This window comes from Actinia tenebrosa, unplaced genomic scaffold (genome assembly GCF_029948245.1).
Source record: "Actinia tenebrosa isolate PJP-AT-01 unplaced genomic scaffold, QUT_ActTen_1.0 PGA_scaffold10__47_contigs__length_13832649, whole genome shotgun sequence".
Classification (NCBI taxonomy): Eukaryota; Metazoa; Cnidaria; class Anthozoa; order Actiniaria; family Actiniidae; genus Actinia; species Actinia tenebrosa.
The window spans coordinates 11,013,757-11,038,336 of record NW_028292570.1 but is presented as its reverse complement, the minus strand read 5'-3'; the positions used below and the strand labels follow the sequence as shown (position 1 = coordinate 11,038,336).

The window sequence follows — 24,580 nt, the reverse complement described above, 5'->3', positions numbered from 1 at the left end:
TACCACGTCATAAAGATTATTGTCTTTCTTTGACGATTTTCTTTGCTTTGAAGCAAAATCCGAGGAAAATTCCTGCATATACCTCACTGGAAATTTTGACTCACGTTTTACACGAGTCGTGTCCGCCATTTTGAAAATCCATATATGGGATTGATTCGCATGCGCAGTACATTAAAATGTGTCCGCGTAGGCCTAGGCGCTAAAAAGAGCAAATGTTCATAAATGTATGGAATAAGTTTGATATGCATGGGATCGATGATGCAAAATCTAACTGCAGAGAAGTAAGACAAATAATTTAATACAATTCACTTTCAAGGTTTGATAGTTTTTCTTGAGTACAGCAAGTTTTCAATTTTTCACACTCATCCCGATAGGTTTTGTCGTTTCTCTCTCCCCAGGTTTCCTTTTCAATAGTCGCTTTTTCCAACATCCGGGCCAAATACTTTATTAAAGCAATTTGGACAGCCACGCTTTGCTGAGTGGGATGGACAAAAACCCACAAACTTTTCTTGCGGCAGATAGATCACATACTACACAAAGCAACGCTGCTTTGAAGGTATGTATTGCTCCACTTACTTTATCCGTATCCGCAAATTTTACGAAAACGGATACTTGTGGACGGTGAAAACGATTCGAATACGCTGCGTGTGGACGCAAACATTTTCGTATCCGCAAAAAGTAATTTGCGGATACAAAAATTTCCGGAAACGTGTGGACGGGGCCTTAGCCTGCGTAGCTCGGTTTTAGAGGGAAGGGGGGAGGGGAAGAGGAGAAGAAGGGAGAGCCTGCCTGCCCTGCATCCTTTTTTACTTAACGCCCCATTTTGAAAAAATCTAGCAACCAATCAAATTGGATTAACCAATCAGATAAGATTACACCGAAAATCAACACCGGTTCATTTTCCCTTCCCCCTCCACCCTCCCCACTCAACCACCTTATGTCGGGGTTATGTCGTTATGATTGTTGTGTGAACATCGAAACATAACACCATAAGGCCAACATAACGTCTTTGACATAACGACATAAAGAAAGGTCTCGACCTTTTCTTATGTTGTTGTGTTTGTGTTGATATGTCGGTATACAGCATTCACTTTGTGTGTTAACACGATCAACATAACGACATAAAAAGTCAACCAATCGGAAAATTCATTCAAGAGCGCAAGGGATCAAGGGATTGTGGTTCCCAGTCTTTGCCGTTCGCTTACAAGATTAATTTCAGTGTAAGCCGCGACGAACAACTTGCTGAAGCCATTAGATAATTTCCTGTATTGTACGATAAAAATTTAGTAAAATTTAGTAGAAGACAAAACTATGAAAAGTAATGCTTGGAAACAAGTGATAATAAAACTACCTGCGAGCGACAGGTCGTTGTTTATCTTTTTTTGGTGTTTGCATTTTCCTCCTACTCGATAAAATCTTTGACGTCTTGTAAATCAAATGTGACAAACCTTTCAGCCATGTTTTTGAACTTAATTTTCGATAATTTTAACAAAATTATCGATCCAGTGAGCAATCCTTGCAACCACACATACGAGACAAGCTGCCGACCGTTGTGATTTTCCCGCGCCTGAGAGCAATGACGTCACAGAATACTGAAAACTGATTGGTTATAATTTTACATGTGAAAATTATCTTGTTTTTACATGTGTTGAAATACGAAATTTCTTAGTTGTAGAAATCTTTGTAAACAACTATAGTTTATATAATAAAATACAATATTAATTATATTCTAGTGATTAAAAATGTCATGAACAACAAAGTTTGCATCTTAGGTTATGCAAATTTGCGCCAGTCTCTTACTCCGGCTGAGCCTACAACACTCATTGGCTGTGGCGACGTGAGATTGTACTTGCAACAAACGAAGAGCTCTCATGTTGCGCATCACCACGTGCTACAGACGACTTGTCGCTTGGGCGTTGAAGAAGAAGAAGTCAAGAAGAAGTTCGTTTTAAGACATGAATTGTGAGATAAATCAACCCAAATCGCTACAAAAATCACGTTCAAATCATTATTTGTGCTGTAAAGACGGAGTAAAGGTCGAAGTAAAGGTCGGAGTAAAGGTAAGCTTTAACTTTCAAATTTTGTTGTGCTTTGAGCTATTTTAATGCCGTGTATGTATGCCTGAATTGAAAGCAATGTCAGAATATTTGAAAGCATACAAATTCAGCACGCAAAAAACAGCACTATGAATTCTTTCTTTCAAGAATCCTTGTTTATTCGATGCGAGCAGATTCCATCATCGGAGCTTTCAAAATCTTTTTACGGAATATCGAAAGTTATTTTCAATTATATTCAGCAGAATTACTATTATACCCTAACCCTAACCCAAATGAGATAACAAAAGGGACTCCACGTGGTCCTAGTGTCACTCTACTCGAGGCAGCCGCTTACTAAACATTGAGTGCGTTTTCATAGAAAAAATTCAAACCCGTCTTCCTGTCGAATTTCTTTAATGGCTGACCAAGCTTCTGTCGCTCCAGTTCCGGAGAATGTATTACAGAATCCAATAAGTGTTTGTAAGCCGAGTTAAGATTCATGATAGTTTTGATTCATCAGCTTTTTAATCATAAATTAAGTTGGTAGTGTTACCGTATTACAGAATGTGAGTGAGAGGATTTCACGCATATTGGCACGTTATAACATCAAAACATGCATGAAACCCTGCCAAACATTACGCGGGTTTCTCTCCAAACCAAAAGACCCCATTGACAAGGGAAGTCAGACAGGGGTAGTTTTTTCAATCCCCTGTCATGAATGTGATATAAAGTACATCGGTGAGACGAAACGAGCACTTAAAACCAGAAAAAAAGAACACCAAGCAGCTCTAAGACTGAACCATCCGGATAAGTCAGCTCTAACAGAGCACGCCATGAAGACTGGCCACAGCATTAACTGGCTTGGTTGTTCTGTAGTTCATAAAGAAGAACGATGGCACCAGAGGAAATGGCTGTAGGCATGGAAGATTGCTAGTGAATCGGATGTTCTCTTTAATAGAGACAGTGGAAGAACATTGCCTGATAGCTATCGTAGCTTGATAGGCAAATAAGATCGTATATCGTGTCTTAATAGACAAAAAAAATAGCGCGCAATTAATTTTCCCTTCGTAACACGCGCGCTCCTAGCAACTGAAACGTTTAGCTATAGCACGCGCACATTGTTATGTTGCGTGTTTCTTGTGAATATTGTCACAACCATTTGCCCTGATGAAGAGCAAGATGCTCGAAAGCTTGGCTTAATTTAAAATTAAAAAGCTGATGAATCAAAACTATCATGAATGTATTACAGGTTTTGAACCCAACTGCTCCGGCTACAAATGCGGACCAAAATATGCTGCCTAGCAGAACGACCAGCAAAACGATGGCCAGAATGGAGTTCAGAACGCTGCTCCAAATGTGGTTCCTTAGGTAAATTTATGGGATTCTTGTATTATATTTTACTAGTATTTAGATATCTCAGCCGTTCGCTGGGGATATGCGTTTGTTAGTCGTTTTCATTCGCCGTTATGGTTCGGGGAGCGTCTTCGTACACATCGATCATAGTTTGTGCTAACACGTTTGAGCTAGTTTTGTCAATTCTTTAACCTTATTGTTATTCACCGCTATTATAACGATATTAATCATAATTTATGCTAATATTTTTGCTAATATGTCGTAATGCCTCGGTTAATGATAAATTAATTCTCACCATGGTAATTTTTAGCATAGTTGCATAGTTTAATCCTCAAGGGGAGTGTAGTTGTGTTTTTCTTAATGTTGTTTTGGGAATAGGGTTTATTAGCACTATTTCGGTGATTCCTCAGCAAATTATATTTTACTTGGTGTGCAACTGTGTTTACTACTTATGCCTGTGTGACTGTGTTTGTTGCCTGTGTGGCTGTGTTGGTTGTCTGCGTGGCTGTGTTTATTGCCTGTGTGGCCGTGTTCGTTGCCTGTGTGGCTGTGTTTGTTGCCTGTGTGGTTGTCTTTGTTGCCTGTGTGGCTGTTCAATGCCTGTGTGCTTTTGTTCAATGCCTGTGTGGCTGTGTTTGTTGCCTGTGTGGCTGTGTTTGTTGCCTGTGTGGCTTTGTTTGTTGCCTGTGTGGCTGTGTTTGTTGCCTGTGTGGCAGTGTTTGTTGTCTGTGTGGTTGTGTTCAATGCCTGTGTGGCTGTGTTCAATGCCTGTGTGGCTGTGTTTATTGCCTGTGTGGCTGTGTTCAATGCCTGTGTGGCTGTGTTTATTGCCTGTGTGGCTGTGTTTGTTGCCTGTGTGGCTGTGTTCAATGCCTGTGTGGCTGTGTTTGTTGCCTGTGTGGACGTGTTTATGCCTGTGTGCTGTGTTGTGTCTGTGGTTGCTGTGTGGCTGTTGCCTGTGTGGCTGTTGCCTGTGTGGCTGTTGCCTGTGTGGCTGTTGCCTGTGTGGCTGTTGCCTGTGTGGCTGTATTAATTGCTGTCGTGGCTGTGTTTGTTGACTGTGTAGTCGTGTTTAATGCCTGTGTGGCTGGATTGCCTGTGTGGTCATGTTTTGTGCATGCGTGACCGTGTTAATTGCCTGTAAGGCCGGGTTGCGTGTGTGGTCATGTTTCATTGCATATGTGACCGAGTTATTTGCCTGTGTCGCTGTGTTAATACCTGTTGTGGGGCTATCACAGGGAAAAAAAAATGGATTCCCAAATTGGGAATTGTTGGGAATTTCCTTGAATTCCAAATTCAGACACCAACATTGTGATTTATTGTTGGGAATTTCCTTCGAATACCCAATAGAAAAACAAAATTCCCAACAAACTAACATTGGCAATCAGTGTCACGATCCCAATTTCGTTCTCTCTGGGAATTGGATGGGAATTCGTTGGGAAGTCAAGGAAATTCCCAACAAATTCCCAATTTGGGAATCCAGGTTTTTTTCCTGTGTATGTTGCCTTTACGGCTGTGTTTGATGTATGTGTGGTGATGTCTAATACCTGTGTGGTCGTGTAAATGCTGTGTGGTTGTGCTTATGCCTCTGTGGCTGTGATTATCGGCCTTACACGAGGCCGCTGTGATGGCTTATAAGGGGAATCTACCTCCTATCCATTGTGGGTCTCCAGTCTGGGCGAGTAACTCATGCTGGGTCGCCACTATCACTACTGATCGGGAACCTATAGATATCTCCTGATTCTTTCTCTGCTCTGGTATTGCTTCTTCAGGCAACAGGATTGGAATTTGACAAGTGGGAGGAGTTCCGAAGAAAGGCTTTGGCAATGTGGCCAAGAGAAAACTCAAGCTAAGCGGTCGTGGGTGGATATCGATGGAGTTCCCGTTCAGGGGGGCCAAAAAATCCTCATCCTGCTAGAGGGAAGTTATTTCATCAATAACGTTCCCCATGATAATAAAAATAATAATAATAATAATAATAATAATAATAATAATAATAATAATAATAATAATAGACACAACGCTGCTTTGAAAGTGTTTTTCTTTGAGATGCTAAGAGATCTCAAACTGGATGATAGTACACCCCCATGGTTTTCTGATGACCACATGTATGTACGATCTAACCGTGTGGACGCGCGTTTCATCGGCCACAATAATAAGAAAGTACTCATGGTGGAAATGAGCTGTCCGTGGGTTAACAACCGAGAAAAGAAAGACAAAGAGAAGACGAAGAAGTATGGAGCACTTAGACTTGAGCTCACAAAACAACACCCAGGATACACGATCTTGCAAGTGAACCTCATTTTGGACGCTCTTGGAGGATGGTCTAAAGAGATGGAGCCTGAGATGAAGAATATCTTTGGAGCAAGATACAAAGATGTATTACTCAGAATGCAGAAAGCGGTATGAAGCTGCACAGTGAACATTGCAAGAACATTCAAATTAATCACATCTTAAGGACATTTCAAACATTCCAAGTATTTAAACTGCATCTTAAGGAACATTAATAATTGGTTTTAAGTGATTGTATATATTATTAATCCTGTCATGCTGGTAGGTTACGAAATTACGCCCTATCTAGCTTACCTAATTAGCATTCAAACGTGTTTACTGCTGATAATAATAATAATAATAATAATAATAATAATAATAATGTCTTTATTATGTGAATAAAACACATATCTATATTTACAATTGTACCACTAAAAACTATATAAATTTAAGAATTAAAATAAATGAAATTAAAATATATCAATTTCCTAAAATATCAAAAGCTAATCTATTCATAAAAATTGCTTTATACCGCTCTGTATTAACAAGCTTAGAGACCCTCAGGCCTTCTTAGTCAAAGGCATTCATCAGCATTTTCAGTTCTGGGAGGAACTTTTCTATTCATGCCTAGGTTTAAGGGCAGGGTGGAGCATAAGCCAATGTCAAACTATATCACGTAAACACATTTTGTGTCGTTATCTAAGTAAGGATTGGGCAAGAAGGCTTAATACTTTAGAAGGATACTTAAATTGTACTGCTTTGTAATAAAGGCGTAGTAAAAAGGATTCGAGATTCAAGGTGCATGGGTATTTGTGCATGGAATGGTTAAGGCGTGTCCCAGTCCATCGTAATTTCCCATTCTTCATTACCATCTCATGAATAACAATACCCGGGGAAGAATATTACACTATTATATAATCGTGTAGACGACTTAAAACGATTCATGAACGATGACCATTTACTTGTGGACGGACAGAATTCGTTTACAAAATTATGTGTTTACGAATGAAAACGTATACGTGTGGACGGGGTCAACACCTATTTACCTTCACGCCTACCAAGGAGATAGGGTATGGGATGAACTCAGTGAGGTCGGGATCATCTTGACTTCAAAGCATATCTAACAGTGAATGCCTGGGATATTGGAAATATATAAAGTACTTCAAATATAAGCAGCAATTGAACGATTTCCATAAAGAAAGTCTGTAACAGGGTGCCAATGGGGTTAGTAGTTAACTGAGACCTAAAATTAGTAATTAACAGTTAACTGCACGCTATTTCATGATTTTAGTTAATATTATGACCAGCGCTGGTAAACAGTTAACTGACATTAGGCTAGAAAATTAATAGTTAATTGACAATTGGGTATCACCACTGGCACCCTCATGTAAGGTATTTGATTTTCATATTTTTGATGGTGATACCAATTTTTTTTGTTACGTTATTTTCTCTTTTCTAATATTTATATCTATGTATTTCTTTAAATATCTTTTTACGTAAGAGTGCAAATAAAATTATTGTCGTTGTGGGAGTGGTTGTTTTTTTGTTGTTGTTTTTGTGGTTGTTGTTTTTTGGGCCCGAGGAAGTAAGTATTGCTCAGCTCCTTTAAATTCACGTCATGCGATATTCTTTGATTTTGGTTGGCTGGTTGTGATGATGATAATGATGATGATGGTGGTGGTAGTGGTGATGATGATGATGATGGTGATGATGGAGATGATAATGAAGGTGGAGATGGCAATGGCGGTGATAACAAATGTTACATGATGATGATGAAAACGGCTGCTAAAGGCGTCTTCACATGCTTTCAGCTCGAAGCCGTTGAGCTGCGCCACTGCTGTACTTGCGGTGGTGATAAGCGTGCCGTTTTTCTGTCTATAATGATAACTGTAATGATGACGATAATGACGATAATGATGACACGGCTAAAAAACTGCTGCGCATGCGCCAAAATACCTAAAAACAAGATGGCGGACGCGTGAGTGTTTCACGTGCTTCAAAATGTTTATATTTCCAATGACTCCCAGCGTTTCAGTTTGACTTTGATTGGAGATCGAGAGCAAGCAGATAAATCTGTAGACCCTATTGAACATGTCCATGGTCTTTGAAAGAATATTGACTAATTGATCATTATGGTAAACGATGCTGTTTTGGGGCAATAATATTGATAGTCATGGCAAAAATCGTTGCAAACCACCTTTGTATTTTTAGCTGACTTAAGGTCAGAACAACATACTTAAGCTCAAGACTGTGATATTTTGTTCATTATTTGTCATTCTACAACATATCAAATGAGCCCCTGAATCCAAAGATGAGCACCGAAACAATTTGCAATTTTTCCTTTCTTGTACACGAAGCCTTCAACAAGATACCTGGGTATTCGAGGGAAAATTCTTCGTACGATCAATAGTTCATCATTGCCATTCTAACCTTTCAAATGTGACAAGATTCGCTATACTTTAAATCAAATTTATGATACAAATGGAATTATTTCAATAAAGATGTTTCCAATAGTAATAAGTTGTAATATTATTGGCTCCGAATATTTCCGCCATAAATTGCTTATATAAGCTAATTATAGATCAACAAATTTAAGCTTCTAGCCTTGTGAAAATGTTTGTTATTGTTTCTTCTACTAAATATCGAAACTGACAGTTGCTTTTTGTCGATACTTTTACATTTTTAAGTTTCAAGTGTTTAATTTTTGATATACAAAATTATTAGTCAACACAGCTAGATTTCACTTCAGAAGGTAAATAAAAAAATCTCTGGGTGCTTCCAAAATGACCTATTCAAAATGACCTTTTCGAGTTTACCTATTTTCATAACATGAATACAAAACAAGTGGATCACTTAATTAGTTTAGCCTTTTTCATATAAAATTATCTTGAATATTTATCATGCAACAAAGGTGGTTACTGGATATTTCTACTTTAGCATTAATCTATTCTGCATTATTGGTAAGACAGAAGATGATGCTATGAAATCAGAACAAGCATGAAATTAAAGCCTATAAATAATTTATACACATACAATGGGATGAACCCCAGAATTCCTTTTTATATTTTTATAATATTTCAACAAAATTTTCAGTTCATACTACAAAGAGGACTCATGCTCACTCTCATCACTCATTAGGAGCATTTCAAATTTAGGTCTAGTACTAGTTAAAGCTTTGTTTTATTTTATTTTATTTTTGTTTGTTTTGTTTTGAAAGTAAACCTTTTTTAAAAAAGAAAGTCTCCTTTTTTAGCCTCTTGTAAACTGTAATTATGCAATCAAAACTGATTAATGCATTGTGAAAGGTGACTGTAACTCTTTTTTCTATTTATTCCAAATGATATCATCATTCTGACAAATATAATAAATGAAACACAATTATATCTCACTTCTGTAGTTAACCAATGATCTATTCCAAAAGAGCTTAATATATAGTCAATATATGAGCTGTTTCAAGAAATAAAACCTGGAACTGAAAAGAAATAACCTTTGACTTAGAGCCACACTGAATGTATACTTCCATTTTAAAGTGTGACAAGGATATAACCACACTCCCAACAACCTGATCTCATATCTACTGATCTTCTGTACCAAAGCAATGAACTTTTAAAATTAAAACATAAGGTATACTTATGAAGCATTGTAAAGACTAATATCTGCTACCATGAATACATATAATGAATTGTTGTGAATAAACATTTTCATGAAAAACCTCAGAATTACCTTACTGAATTCAGGAATTGTTCTACATTTTTTTTTTCAGTCTATTTTCTATATGGTCTTCTCAAACGTATATTTGTATGACTGGTAAATGAAAAATCTATCTTCTTTGGTTCTTTACTTTTTGTAAATTAAACACTGAAGACACAGCACATGGCAAGGCTTCTGCTGTCAAAATAATGAAGGCTTTTACACATAATGACTAAAGACAAAAATAATTCAGAAAGACTTTTCTATTTACAGTGCTGCAAAGTACTTATACAGAGAAATACATTATTATGTATATAGCAGGTTTGGGAGATCACTGGAAAAACCTTGAAAAGCTAGAAATTGAGGGGAAAAATCATTTTTGACATTGACTATAAATGCCACATTAACTTTGGAAGCACTTTTAAAACACAACCTTTGGTTTTGGTATTCACCTGTGAGGTTTAAAAGAGAACAAGACCTTAGCCATACTATACAATTCAACAGCTCACTGTTATACACAACCTTACTTCCACTTTACAGCTATAGCACTTGAAAAAATATTTTCTCTTTTTAATCAAAGGAGTGTACTTCCACACTAGACATAATCAGTATTATTATGATATTATGATTTTTTTCATTTATAATAATATGATGAATTATTGAACTGAAATGAAAGTAATATGAATAGAGAGAATCTAATATACACTCTAATTTGCATTTAATTCCTTTAAATAGTGATGAAAATATTTAATTGTAAACCAGGAGGTGATTAAACTAGCCTTTTAAAGCAACTTCAGTCTGTATTCAAAATCTTCTTAATAATAAGTGGTTGCCGAATAATTTGTTTTCCTTTTTTTTTTTTTTTTTTTTGCTTTTTACGTTGTTGTTGTTGTGTTTTTTGTCTGCGAAATCCCCAAACGAAGGCATATCTAGGGTTTTACCTCACGTTATTGAAATTTGTCTAAAATTTGCGAGTTCCAGAACTAATAAGTAACGTATTTTACATCATGATCGGAGTAAAGCTTGTTCATCTATAGCTTTTATTGCGATTTTTAAAATTTACAGCATTCATGACTATATTTACTTGATTATTTTGACAATCGATGAGCTTTTCAAGTTCAGAATCTTGAAATAGACTTGGAACAAGAAAACAATAATCATATTCCTTCTCTGTCTTTTTATCCAAGTAAGCTTACTCGATGACTTGTTTTTGTCCAAATTAGACTAAAAACTTGACAATTTACCATTTACCGGACATCGTGTTTCTCATCTGTGACGTTTTCTTGATAAACTATGGCATATAATCAAGGTCTTTGAGATAAAAACTGCGATTTTCGGAAGGAAAAATGCTATCCTTATCCTTATCCTTATCCTTATCCTTATCCTTATCCTTATCCTTATCCTTATCATCATCATCATCATCATCATCATCATTATCATTATCATTATCATTGTTTGTACGTAATAGGCCCTTTGCAGCTAGTGGTCACGTGCTTGGATACCGCTTAGCAACACAAAACTGGAGAGCAAGCCTTCCAGTAAACAAAAGTTGTAATAGGTCAAGCACGCGTGGTTTTATACGATAGTTTCATCGTTCAAAACGCTTAATCCTTTTGCCCTATCTACAAACACAGTAAGATAATCTTAAATTCTCTCCTTTGGACTCGATTTTTGGTTCGAAGTAACGATATTCTTCGCGTTATCGCGAAAAAATTGTCACCGCCGGCCCGCTCGACGGCTGAAAAACATGGCGACTTCGCAAGGTATGTACTTCAAAACTCTCCTTTTTTTTGGTTTCTTTTCAATTATTGGACTTCTAAAATCTCTAAAATAACAGTTTAGATTGTGAATGGTGATCGATTGTAATTGGACGGCATTTTAATGGACGATTTGTTTATTTTTTGTGAGAGTGATTCCACGTCTAAAGTCAAGACTAACCCATGTTTACATATATTCGCTGTAGATGTTAGAACTCCCCACGAGCCATCACATACCAAGAAAAATTCTTCGTACTGATATTTTTATATTTATTTTTGTTTTAGATGAAGTAGAAACTCAAGACATCTCTATCTTTCCTTCCCTCACCTTCGATGATGTAGGGAGCTACGCTATAGAGAAGTCTGGCTGCACAAGCACTTCGAAAGCGTACAAATTTATGGCGGAACCAGGCTATTTACATGACGTTAAAGGTACTTGATAGCCAAAATGTTTTTTCTATTTCATTATGATATGAATGGCAGACAATTCACACTAATTTTTCCAATTTTTTAGTGATATACCGACCAGTGCGTGAGAGTTAAATGCAAGTGTTACCGCTCAATGAGGAAGTCTGAACCACCGCACATTTTAGAGGTGTCAGTCCAGAACAACAATTTGACATTGCTGTCTGGGCTGTGCTCATGTGTAGCCGGGGCAGGTGGATACTGCCATCATGTGATCGGGCTTCTTTACTATTTAGCCCTTCTTAAGCAACTGGGACATCGGACATTGCCTGATGAGCTAACATGTACCAGCATGAAGCAGCGTTGGAGCATACCTAGAGGATCCAAAATCGCACAAAAAGAAATACAAGACGTGCTAGTGAAAAAACCCCAACTTGGCGCTTCGTACAGTAGATATATCAAGAGTAATTTGTATTCCCCATCTACCCAGTATCCTACCCTCACAAAAGAGCACTTTAATGGCTTCCAACCACCTTATCCTCTCTTTACAACCATTCTGCCCAATCAAGATCAACTTGGCAATATCCCATTTGTACAGAGCAAGTTTGGAAATGTCCCAAAAGGCTGTGTCCTGTCATATCAACAAAAGATGTCAACTGACTACATCATAAATGATTTTACTTGCACTTCTTTCCCAGAGCTTCCCCTCTCAAGTGCAGAGGACAGATTTAATAACAATGTGTCAATCTGTCTTGACAGTCGTCAACAATCTATATTTGGAACATTGTCTGTGACAACAGAGTCATCACTGAGAGTGCAGCAGCAAACAGTCACTCAAAGTCAGAGTGATGTATGGCACCTGCTCAGAAAAAAAAGGGTAACAGCAAGCAAATTTGGCATTGTCGCTCGCCGGGTGTCACATTTTGACACCCTTGTCAATCAGCTAAACCCCACCAGATTTGTACAAACTGCAGCAATGAGAAGAGGCATTGAACTTGAACCACATGCTGCCATGGTCTATGCTAGCAATGCAAAGGGTGGAAGAGTAAACCTCTTCCCATCTGGGCTGATTGTCCACCCAAAGTGCCCATGGCTAGGTTGTAGCCCAGACAGGAAAGTTTATGACCTTGATGCCGTAAATAATGGTCAGAATCCCTTTGGCTTGTTAGAAATAAAGGTCGTTAAAGAGGGGGAAACATCATTTGACAATGTGAGGTATCTCACCAAGGACCAGAACACTAACCAGTACAAACTGAAAACAACAGACATTTATTATTACCAGATCCAGTGCCAGCTTGGACTCACAGGATTAGAATGGTGTGATTTTTTCAGTTACATTGACGAAAATTTGTTTGTTTGCTCTAGAATTAATTTTGATTCAGTGTTTTTCCAGCAAGCAAAGGACAAAGTTGATAGTTTTTTCTTCAATTACTATTTACATTAATACACTAAGATTTTTGTTGTTGTTCTCAAACCATGGCCAGATTTCTTATGATAACAAATATTATATTATTTTTATTAATGACAAATCAATTCATAATCTTAATTTATTTTTTATTATATTTATATCATATTAGTATTATATTTATTTGTGCTATTTAGATTTTGTGTTTGTTCATTAGTTTTTTTTTTTGAGTTTTCATTTACAAACAAATTGAAATAGTTACAAAAAGCAATCCAAGACACATGATAAACCAACCTGCATTAAAGATTATCTAATGGGTTATGTAAGCCACATTAATCATACATTCACCAACTTCTTACAGACACTATGCCTCATTATTACCATTGGATAAAATAAGTGGGCCTTGAAAATTTGTAAGGAGGCAGGCTACAGTATATAACTGATTGACTGAACCTAAAGTGGACAATGGCACATCTGAATCAAAAAAGTGGTACTCTTTGACTCTTCTTATTGCCCTCTCGACATGAATTCTAAGACTTGCTAGTGTCTTTGTTTTTTGAACATCTGCGGCAGAGAATTGTTCCTGACTTTCAAGAAACGGAGGAATATTTAACTCTACCCGCTTCTCCCTAAGTAAATCTTCAATGTCAAACCCTTTGTCTGCCATGACTGAATCACCAGGTTCTAACAAATCTAGAATGCCGCTGCACCTTGTGATTTCCTTATCACTAATCCCCCCTGTGTAAAGGCTAGAAACGAAGCTAATAGCTCCATTAGGGGTAATGCCTATCAAACCCTTGAGTGTAGTATTACTCTTATAACTAGAATAAAGCTGCGACTGAAGTAGTAGGGAGGTAGGTGTTTGAACAAAAATCTCTGTACAATCTAAAATGACACGTGTGCTTGCATAAAGCTTTTTAAAACCTTCTGGCATAAACCTATCAACATCTTGCCTTGAAGGCCAGATCACTTGACTACCAAGAAGAAAATACAAAAAATTAGTCCATGTGATCAATTTCCTGCAAACTGACGATTTATGTATTCGGAACCTATGAGCTAAATCCTGTCCGAATAGACCTAGTTTGAGGCGTACACAAAATATAAACAATTCATCCACAAGAAGCATATTTCTTGAGTCTGGTCTACTTTCTCTTTCTCCAGAGGCATAACAATATGTCATTTGTGCAGCACATGGCTGCAAAAACTTAAAAAAGAACTGAATATGTAAATAGGATGGGAAACCTGTATAAAATCTTATGATCTCATTGTCTGTGCCAAATCTCTCAAGCCCAAATTTATTAAGTGCTAATTGTTCTGCAGCTTGCCTCTTAATGTCCTCAATTTCTTTTGCAGCTTCAACTTTAACCCTTTTTATTTCAGTGAGGGCAGCTGCAGTTTCATTTCTACTTTGTTCAAGTTGCTTTTGTGCATCTTGGAACTGTGCTCTGAGTGACTGGACTTGTGCTTGTAGGTCATCCATGCTGAAGGTTGTAGAAGTGCTGGGACTATTATCTTCATTGTCATCACTTTCATCTGTCTGAGTGTCTCTGTAAAAAGGTTTTGAAATTATGATGACACTCAGTTCACACTCAGTTCACACTAAATAAAAAATTATAAAAGACTAAATTATTAAAATTATAAAATTATTTTGGTTTAAACCAAAATAAACATCAAGTACAATTCCATCAGTCAAGTCTAAATGAAATGTATTGAAGTAGAAATATGTGATATTCATTACCTAAACCTATCTACTTGTCGAATTATCTTTCTTCTTGCTTTGGATTTGGTTGACCAGTCAAAGATTGATGGTACAGCTTCTCTTTTTAGCAACTGACGTCCAGAATCAGTGGGAGGATTGTAATCTTCCTCAGTGAAGTGTTTTGAGCACACTCTGGTACTTTTGTTAACCTATTATAAATCAAATGTCCTTTTAATAACAATGTAACTGTATTCAACTATTTTTATCTTCATTACAGTTTTTTAAAGATCCACAGGCAATTCGTATTGTGCATTGATATTGTTAGATTCCTATATACCTTGAAGTGTGGGCCCACATCTCTTCGTATCTTCACCAGCCATTCCTTTTTCAATTGCTCATCCCTTGCACGGCCTGGTAAGCGGTGAAACTTTAAATCAGGATGATATCGAGAATCTCCGTTACACAAGGGAACACAACAATGGTACGAAGAATTTTTCTTGGTATGTGATGGCTCGTCGGGAGTTCTAACATCTACAGCGAATATATGTAAACATGGGTTAGTCTTGACTTTAGACGTGGAATCACTCTCACAAAAAATAAACAAATCGTCCATTAAAATGCCGTCCAATTACAATCGATCACCATTCACAATTTAAACTGTTATTTTAGAGATTTTAGAAGTCCAATAATTGAAAAGAAACCAAAAAAAAGGAGAGTTTTGAAGTACATACCTTGCGAAGTCGCCATGTTTTTCAGCCGTCGAGCGGGCCGGCGGTGACAATTTTTTCGCGATAACGCGAAGAATATCGTTACTTCGAACCAAAAATCGAGTCCAAAGGAGAGAATTTAAGATTATCTTACTGTGTTTGTAGATAGGGCAAAAGGATTAAGCGTTTTGAACGATGAAACTATCGTATAAAACCACGCGTGCTTGACCTATTACAACTTTTGTTTACTGGAAGGCTTGCTCTCCAGTTTTGTGTTGCTAAGCGGTATCCAAGCACGTGACCACTAGCTGCAAAGGGCCTATTACGTAATTCAGCCCATATGGGCTGCGATAAAATTTTCAATAAAAATCTATCTAGATATATCTAAATCTAAATGAATAAAGTAATACAAATAAGGCTTTAGGCTTAGGGTTAGGGTTGAATAGGGGAATGCTGTAAAACATTGCCCAGTGACTCCAACGTTTTGTGTAAAATAGTGCTATCGGTGTGCAACATCCCAATTCCGTTCATTTGCTTTCATTTTCAGCACGGTTATAGTATTACCCTTTTTTAACGCTGACCCTGAATGACAAGAGTGTATGTATTGTAGTGTATGTATGTATGAATTGACGTACTGATAAAAAGGTAAAGAAGTTATCGCCCAAGAGAACAAGACATCCGGGCCTGGTTCACGACGCCCGAGAGGACGAAGGTAGGCCCACAAATGACAACTGTTCTCAAGGAGGAGTATGTTCTGTTGGGTGAAAAACAAAACTTTATCTCAGAAGATCGTAACAACAAATCTACTCTACAACAGTTACTTTGGACTGCAAGGCTCCAGAGCTCCAGAAATTTTAAACTCTGATATCCTTTAGAGCCTTGGCGGCTATTGTTTGCTTTAAATCCTCTGCAGGTAGATCGTTGCGTTCTAACACGGAATTTGACTTAGATGCCAATTGCCTGAATCTGTGGTACCACCCGTACAAAACAGAATTATTACTATTGCAGCAACACTTCATTAGTAGGGTAAAACTAACCTGCCTCACGACGGTCTAAACCTAGCTCACGTTTCCTATTATTGTGTGAACAATCCAACAATTGGCGAATTCTGCTTTGCAATGATAGGAAGAGCCGACTTTGTAGGATCAAAAAGAAACGTCGCTATGAACTTTAAGCGCGGCACCAATGAGAAAGGCTAAAGGGATTGATAGACCATGCTTTCACAGTTTGTATTCATACCGAAAATCAAAATCAAGTAATCTTTTACCCTTTTGTTCTACATGAGATTTCTGTTCTCATTGAGTTCACCTTAGGACACCTCGCGTTATCAATTGACAGATGTCCCGCCCCCGCCAAACACCCAACCTGACAGTGTCTTCGACTCTGATTGGTCTGCAAAAGAGAGACCTTAAGGTGATTGCCTATGTTGGCACTGCTTGTCCCATACTTGATTTTATTCCATACACATACGCAAAGCGTACGGTAAAGACTAGACAAATACATTAAATAGATAAATAACTTAGTAAGTATGACAAATAGGAAAAACTACGAAACATTAAACTGCAAAACGATAAGAAATATATGGAAACGAATAACTTACATTTGTGTACGAAGGGACGAAACTGCGAGCACCAACTAACTAAGTATTTACATACAGGGCGTATATAAGGCGTACAAAAGCTCCTAAGGGACAAGACTAAATGACGAAACAACGACGAAAATACTTAGACTGAAACGGGTGAAACAAAAGCTATGGAACACTTATAAACAAACCTAAGACAAAGAGAACTTCGATTTTCCGAATTGAAATTTAATGCTGATTCCAAATCTGGAAAGAAAAATAGTGTGTCCCGAATTCGTTTTCGAGATAATCAGCATTTAATGGAAGCCTACGCGCGAGCTTTTGAAGTAAAAATTGCGCCACCGGAAGTGATTAGAAAAAAATAAAGATTAATAAGATAATATTTATTTGCAGAATATATGATTGCACGAATGAAGGCTAGTCAATCCTTTTACAATAATACATGGCTATTTTCGACAAAAAGACAAAGAGAGACATTGATTTGTCATATTTTGTAGTTTCGGTGCTCTTAAAAAATCTCATAAAGTCGAACAAAAATTCCTACAAAAATCTATTTTTTCACGTGTTCCTGATTTAAACTTTTCCTAAAATGTTGATATAACCTAGATGTTTAGGAGTTTTTTCGAATGAGCTATCAAAAAATATAGAGTCCCGTGCAAAATTTGAGGGTTTATCCCTGTTGAAGCTCAAAACGCGTATGGTTCTTCAATAAAATCTTGTAGATTTTTCAGCGGTTTTTGAGCGCGCGCACATCGTGGGCTCAAATCGAACGTTCAAAAGTAGGCAGCCACCTTAAATCCAGAACGCAAACCTTTCTTCTCCACTTCATCCAATAAGTAAAATTGATTCTCCTTAAAGGATTTAAGTTGTGCTCGTTCCAATTACAAGACTTAGAAAAGTCACGTCTTGTTATTTCTCGTCAGGCTCCATCTCTATACAATACCTTACCATCAACAGTTGAGATCACACACAGTCTTTGCCCGTGTGAACCCAAAATCCACACTTGCTCTCCAATGGATCCTCGATAAAGGTTTTCAGAAGTGCTTATTCCAATTGCAAGACTTAGTAAAGCCATGTCTTATTATTTCTTTTCAGGCTCCATCTCAATACAATAGCTTATCATCAACACTTAACATCACACGCAGTCTTTTGCCGTGCGAAACCACAAACCAAAATCCAGACTTTGCCTTCTTTACCCAACTTTCACAACGTCTCCCCGAATCCACCACTTGCATGCACGCAATGCAAGAGCCTTATACTATTCCCAAATCCCGGCTACCAGCACTTCTCCAATAGTTTTCCTTACGGATCTCCACAATGCAACTGCTAAATATCCCAAGAAACCAACTCTTGTACTCGGCTACAATACGAGCTATGAGGCGTCTCTGCCATTTTTCTCGACGCCTTTCTCAAGCACCGTTTCCCCTCACATTAATACTCTTCAACTTTCCAATCTCCTTCTGTTTGCAACGCAATTTTTTTTTTAATTACCTTTATTCAAAATTTTTTTCTCACAGCGGGAATCGAACTCTGCCCACGACAGTGAGAGCGCCAAATCCCAACCACTAGACCATGTGGGAATACGATAAATGTACGTTTACGATTGTTGTATCTTACCTTTATTTCGAATCATCATCTTTTTTCCTCCTAGGTTTGACTCTTCCTCAAAATAAAAAATAAAAAATAGTGTTGTTATCATTTTTGTCTTTTTATTTGGCATATTAGAAGTCAAAAGGCGTATTTCGTCGGCTGAAATGAGGCAGATTAGTTTTACCCTACTAATGAAGTGTTGCTGCAATACTGAGTAATAATTCTGTTTTGTACGGGTGGAACCGCAGATTCAGGCAATTGGCACCTCCGTGTTAGAACGCAACGATCTACCTGCAAAGGATTTTAATGCAAACAATAGCCGCCAAGGCTCTAAAGGATATCAGAGTTTAAAATTTCTGGAGCTCTGGAGCCTTGCAGACCAAAGTTGTAGAGTAGATTTGTTGTTACGATCTTCTGAGATAAAGTTTTGTTTTTCAGCCAACAGAACATACTCCTCCTTGAGAACAGTTGTCATTTGTGGGCCAACCTTCGTCCTCTCGGGCGTCGTGAACCAGGCCCGAATGTCTTGTTCTGTGTGCTGAAAATGAAAGCAAATGAACGGAATTGGGATGTTGCACACCGATAGCACTATTTTACGCAAAACGTTGGAGTCATTGGGCAATGTTTTACAGCATTCCCCTATTTAACCCTAACATTAAGCCTAAAGCCTTATTTGTGTTACTTTATTCATTTAGATTTAGATATATCTAGATAGATTTTTATTGAAAATTTAATTTTTATCGCAGCCCATATGGGCTGAATTACGTAATTACATACAAACAATGATAATGATAATGATAATGATGATGATGTTGATAATAATAATAATAAGTAAATTTGTAGCAATAATAATTCTCAAAATTGAGGGATAAAAGCCAATAAGTATAAGTAAAAATATTATCATTATCGTTATCAATACAGTTATCATTATAGACAGAAAAACGGCATCGCTTATCACCATCGCAAGTACAGCTGTGGCGCAGCTCAACGGCTTCGAGCTGAAAGCAATATACAAATACCCATGCACCATTAGAATGACAACTCGAATCCTTTTTACTACGCCTTTATTACAAAGCAAGTACGATTTAGCACTCTTCTAAAGTATTAAGCCTTCTTTCCCAATCCTTACTTAAATAATAACTTAGTACATATCACCCAACAAATTTCAATAATAATTCATCATCACTCGCAAATTTTTTCTACGTGATATAGTTTTACACTGGGTTATGCTCCACCCTGCCCTTAAACCTAGGCATGAATAGAGAAGTTCCTGAACTGAAAATTCTGATGAATGCCTTTGACTAAGAAGGCCTGAGGGTCTCTAAGTTTATTAATACAGAGCGGTATAAAGCAATTTTTATAAATGGATTAGCTTTTAATAATTTAGGAAATTGATATATTTTAATTTCATTTATTTTAATTCTTAAATTTATATAGTTTTTAGTGGTACAATTGTAAATATAGATATGTGTTTTATTCACATAATAAAGACATTATTATTATTATTATTATTGTTATTATTATTATTATTGTTATTATTATTATTATTATTATTATGGGGAACGTTATTGATGAGATTATTTATTATTATTATTATCATTATTATTATTATTTATTATTATTACTATTATTATTATTAAGATTATGCAGATCAGAGACCTCGCCCATTGAACTAACTTCCCTCTAGCAAGATGAGGATTTTTTGTCCCCCCTGAACGGGAACTCCATCGATATCCACCCACGACCGCTGAGCTTAGCCACATAGCCAAAGCCTTTCTTCGGAACTCCTCCCACTTGTCAAATTCCAATCCTGTTGCCTGAAGAAGCAATACCAGAGCAGAGAAAGAATCAGATTCAGGCTGGACAGGAGTTCAGACAAAAGATATATAAGGCAAGAAAAAAACCAGAACCAACAGATGTGAGGAGATACCGATAGGTTCCCGATCAGGAGAGAGCAACTTCGACACGCCTAACAATAGGTCGTCTGGTGGCCCACCGTAGTGGTGACCCAGCATGAGTTACTCGCCCAGACTGGAGACCCACAATGGATAGGAGGTAGATTCCCCTTATAAGCCATCACAGCGGCCTCGTGTAAGGCCGATAATCACAGCCACAGAGGCATAAGCACAACCACACAGCATTTACACGACCACACAGGTATTAGACATCGCCAAACATACATCAAACACAGCCACACAGGCATTGAACACGGCCACACAGGCAATAAACACAGCCACACAGGCATTGAACACAGCCACACAGGCATTGAACACAACCACACAGGCATTAAACAGCCACACAGGACCTTCAAGGGTCACTGTTCCTAAACGAAACTATTCATTTACACTGAACTAAGCAAATATTTTATAGAAAATCGTTTGGAAATGCTATTTATTTTGTCTTCGTCCAAGTCCTGTAAATTACTGATTATTTATTGGAGCGAATTCTCGTTAGACCTTCGCACATTTCAACATACAAGAACATTGCTTCGGCTGTTTGTAATGTGCGGCGATCAATTTACTTTTTATTCAGAACGGCTTATTTGAATTACAAAACTGGCCGAATTTCCTTCAAAAATCCATTGGAATTGTTCTTTTTTTTCGTCTTTTGCTATTTTTTCTACGATCTACATCTACATTGATTATTTTCTTACTAGTATTAAAGAAGTCACTTAGTTAATAACATAGATGCAAAAATTTATCATTTCTGATTGGTTGAGAGCAGTGCTGTTTTCCTGAAACACCAGTGCAAAAATGTGAAACACTTTTCAGTGATTGGTTGAAAAGACAAAAGAAATTCAAACTAGCCAATCAGATCACAGCAGTTGTCATAGCAACAGAACAGCCTTCCCTCCCTGGAAGTTCTCAGAAAATTCAAGATGGCGGGTTTTCATCTTAAAAATGGATTCAAAAATGTTAAAAAAGTCAAGCTTCGTCAGTTGAAAACCAGCAAAAAAGGTTGAGAATGGCAAAAGGAGGACTTGCTGCTTGTTATTTGAGAATTAAGAAGGAAAGAAAACATCAGTTGGGCCATTTTACAGTTGTTCAAGGTCACTTGACGCGAAAGTTGAAGCGAGAGACGTTGAAACTTGCCGTTGAAACTTCAAGAGCTTTCGTCTACTTTATCCGTAAAGAGGTAAATAATACTTTTGTAAAAAGAAAGCAGCTTATTCAACTTTAATTTGAGTGTTTAGGAATTGAAAAAAGAGGATATTTGATGAATTAAGTAAGTTTTGCAGAATTTCTTCGCAATATGCTTACTTGTTTTCTCAAAAAATGTCAAATATTTGAAGTCTTGAAGATGAAAAAAATGATTTCTAAAAAAAAAAGTTTTTACTTTTTAAAGATCAAAAGTAATCTTTGTTATTCATATTTCTTTCCTGTTTTGTAAATGAAATAATGTTTTGCAAACCGATTTTCGACAAAAACAAACGAGTTCTTCGCTTCGTGCATTTTTTCCAACACGTCTTTTTTTTATCTAATTTTCGTTGGAAATTTTTGCATCTATATTATTAACAAGAAATCGTATGGTATTCTCGTGCACTTTGGAGTAAATTTGCACTCACGGGTTTTCAAAAAGCTCAAATAACACTCGCCATATCGGGCTCGTGCAATTTTGAAATTTTTAAAAACCCGCTCGTACAAATTTATTCCAAAATGCACTCGAAACCATGCGATTTCCTATACAAATGCAACTGTTGATCAGTAATAAAACTTCGCTCGATCGAGTTTATAAGATTTTTTTTTTTTTTTTTTTGCTGAATACCGCCGTGACTTTCAGCTGTCTCTATGGAGAATAAAGTCCTCCAGTGCTTGAAATCAGACTTTCGTCTCGAATTCTTATGAAAAGAGCTTTTTTCGATGCATCCGGCTCGCCCTACGAGTCTTCTGAAAAATCAAAATGTTGACGTAGTACGTAAGCGTTTTTGTTTATTTTAATACATCAGAAAAAAAGGTTAACTCTTTGAAATTTAATTTCAGGCATTAATTGTATGATTTTACTTCAACTTTCATCTTTCCTTGATTCTCTTGATATGAATAATCCGAAGATAAAACTATGTGCGAGTGTGCGCTTGCACAGGGGTTCCCCACGGCGTCCACAAGTGCTATAGAGAAATATCCCACATGGAACATCAGCAGATCCTTTCCATATATAAATAGCGAAAGTAGTCTATTATAAATAAGAGCTTAGTGCTTGTCAGGGTCGCGTAACGTTCGTAATCAGATGACTTAAGACGTTCGATAAACGTTTAGTTATCGATCTGCTAACATCTTAGCGAGTGAGCGAGTGACACATTTTTCATATTCAGACCCATCGCAATAACTCGTTTCTACGCTTCGCGTATCCACGAGTTAAAAAGACTAACATAGCCGCGAGTACATTAACTGTGGTCATATTTTTGCGCGTCGCGCTGTAACCGTGTTAATGCTGAATGTTTGTAAAAAAAAAAAAACATCCTTAAAAAAAAGGAAACCTCATTTTCTTGAATTAATTAAAGTCAGTTATAAAAGATATTAATATCAAAATAAGGATCTAAGGCTAGAGGAAACGAATACGGAGAGAAAAAGAATATTCTTAATATGGTGGGAATCGAACTTTAATGAGATAATTAGTTCCAAAAAAAAGGAGAAAAAATAGTGCCTTCATGCCATACCCCGAGACATCCTCTGGGTCATCGTATGGACTTCGGACATGACGGCAATTAAGTCCCTCTGCATATTGTTCTCTATATTGTTTGCATTCTAAAATATACATTTATCGCCTTGGTTTTTTATATTCCAAATTTGTGCTTATCATGTATGCAAGCACTTAAAGAACAAAACATTTTTATTAAAAAATTCGCTAATGTATTACATGATATTGTATTATTAAAACTGGCTTTCTGATATACCATAAAATGACATGAACCTTCTTCATATTGATCATTATAAATTTCTATAATTAAGAGAGCCCGTGCTCCTGCCTGACTTTTTTGTGCATAGACCTATAGCCTAGGATGTCTTCGCAATTATAATAAATATCAAAATGACGAAGCCGTCGGTCGAGCGAACGAAGACTCCACGCGTACTCTATGAATCTAGCATCTCTCGCCTTTGCAGGCCCTGTCGAACATAATCCTCCAACGACTCCTTGAGTCTCTCATCGTTTTTCCAAGGCGCCCCTCTTTCGTCCATTTGATTCGCAAACTGTTTTAAACTTACTCTCATAATAACTTTGAAGGAATTCGCGAAGATATCTACTATAATTTTACACGCTGGTAAACCGCAGTGCATGCCGGGATAACCAGGGCGCGCAAAGGATCGTGGCAGCGTCCGGCTGCCGAGCGCTGCCACTAAAAACGATTTTACTTTTGATTTTAAAATGATTTTGAATTTTAGCATTTTTAGCACATGGCATGGAAAAACCTTTAAGACTTCAAGAAGTTGCGCTTGAGGGTCCTCTTGCACTTTGCACTTAAACTATATATTTTTTTAGTGTTATTCAACATCTTACCCCATATAGAATTAATACTGTGAATATTGTCAGAAGGGTGATAGTCGCTTTAAGTGGATAAATTTGTATAGGAAATCGCACGATCTCGAGTACAATTTGGAAATTAATAGACACGAGTAATGTTTTGAAAGTTCTTGTAATTGCACGAGTCTTTAGGCGAGTGCAATTAAAGAACTTTCAAAACATTACGAGTGTCTATTAATTCCAAATTGTACGAGAAGATGGTGCGATTTTTTGTTTATAGTTCACTCAACAAAATTTCAGTAAAAAATGCGAAGCGACGCTGTTCATCTTTGTCTATTTGGCGGCCGATTTCCAGTCCATCGTGCAACTGAAATGCGTAAAAAAGATTAGTTCTTACGGCTTTAAAATTTTATTTGTACTTTTTAAGTACAAAATGATAGAAAATAATTGTTATGACATTGTTTTGGCCGTGTTGCCATAGCGACTTAATTCGGTACTCCTACGGAGTACAATTGACGCTATAATTGTACTCCTCTCGACCAATCAGAGTCGAGAAATTTTGTTGAGTGTACTATAAGTTGCATAACAGCATCGACTTATGCATTGGATTATAGAGGATTTATCCTTT

General features: G+C 37.1%; 2 protein-coding genes across 5 annotated transcripts; one reads left to right on the top strand and one right to left on the bottom strand.

The window, feature by feature from the left end:
* Positions 1–10,817: 10,817 nt before the first annotated feature.
* On the top strand, positions 10,818–13,238 carry LOC148913024 (uncharacterized). Of its 2 annotated transcripts, none has more exons than XM_089026921.1 (3): positions 10,818–11,113; positions 11,393–11,539; positions 11,622–13,238. In XM_089026921.1, exon 3 carries the CDS (start codon positions 11,670–11,672, stop codon positions 12,954–12,956), a length of 1,287 nt encoding a protein of 428 aa, XP_088883047.1. In that variant the 5' UTR covers positions 10,818–11,113; positions 11,393–11,539; positions 11,622–11,669; the 3' UTR covers positions 12,957–13,238. Both variants share the same exon structure in this region, with proteins under 2 accessions (XP_088883047.1, XP_088883048.1).
* Positions 13,050–15,643, bottom strand: LOC148913023 (uncharacterized). 3 transcript variants are annotated; one of them, XM_089026920.1, is made up of 4 exons: positions 15,348–15,643; positions 14,954–15,147; positions 14,656–14,825; positions 13,050–14,464 (listed from the first exon to the last, which is right to left on the bottom strand). In XM_089026920.1, exons 1-4 carry the CDS (start codon positions 15,361–15,363, stop codon positions 13,282–13,284), a joined length of 1,563 nt encoding a protein of 520 aa, XP_088883046.1. In that variant the 5' UTR covers positions 15,364–15,643; the 3' UTR covers positions 13,050–13,281. The 3 variants fall into 3 exon arrangements, with proteins under 3 accessions (XP_088883046.1, XP_088883044.1, XP_088883045.1); XM_089026918.1 differs by lacking the exon at positions 15,348–15,643 and having other exon boundaries at positions 14,954–15,281; XM_089026919.1 differs by lacking the exon at positions 15,348–15,643 and having other exon boundaries at positions 14,662–14,825; positions 14,954–15,281.
* Between the last annotated feature and the right edge of the window lie 8,937 nt (positions 15,644–24,580).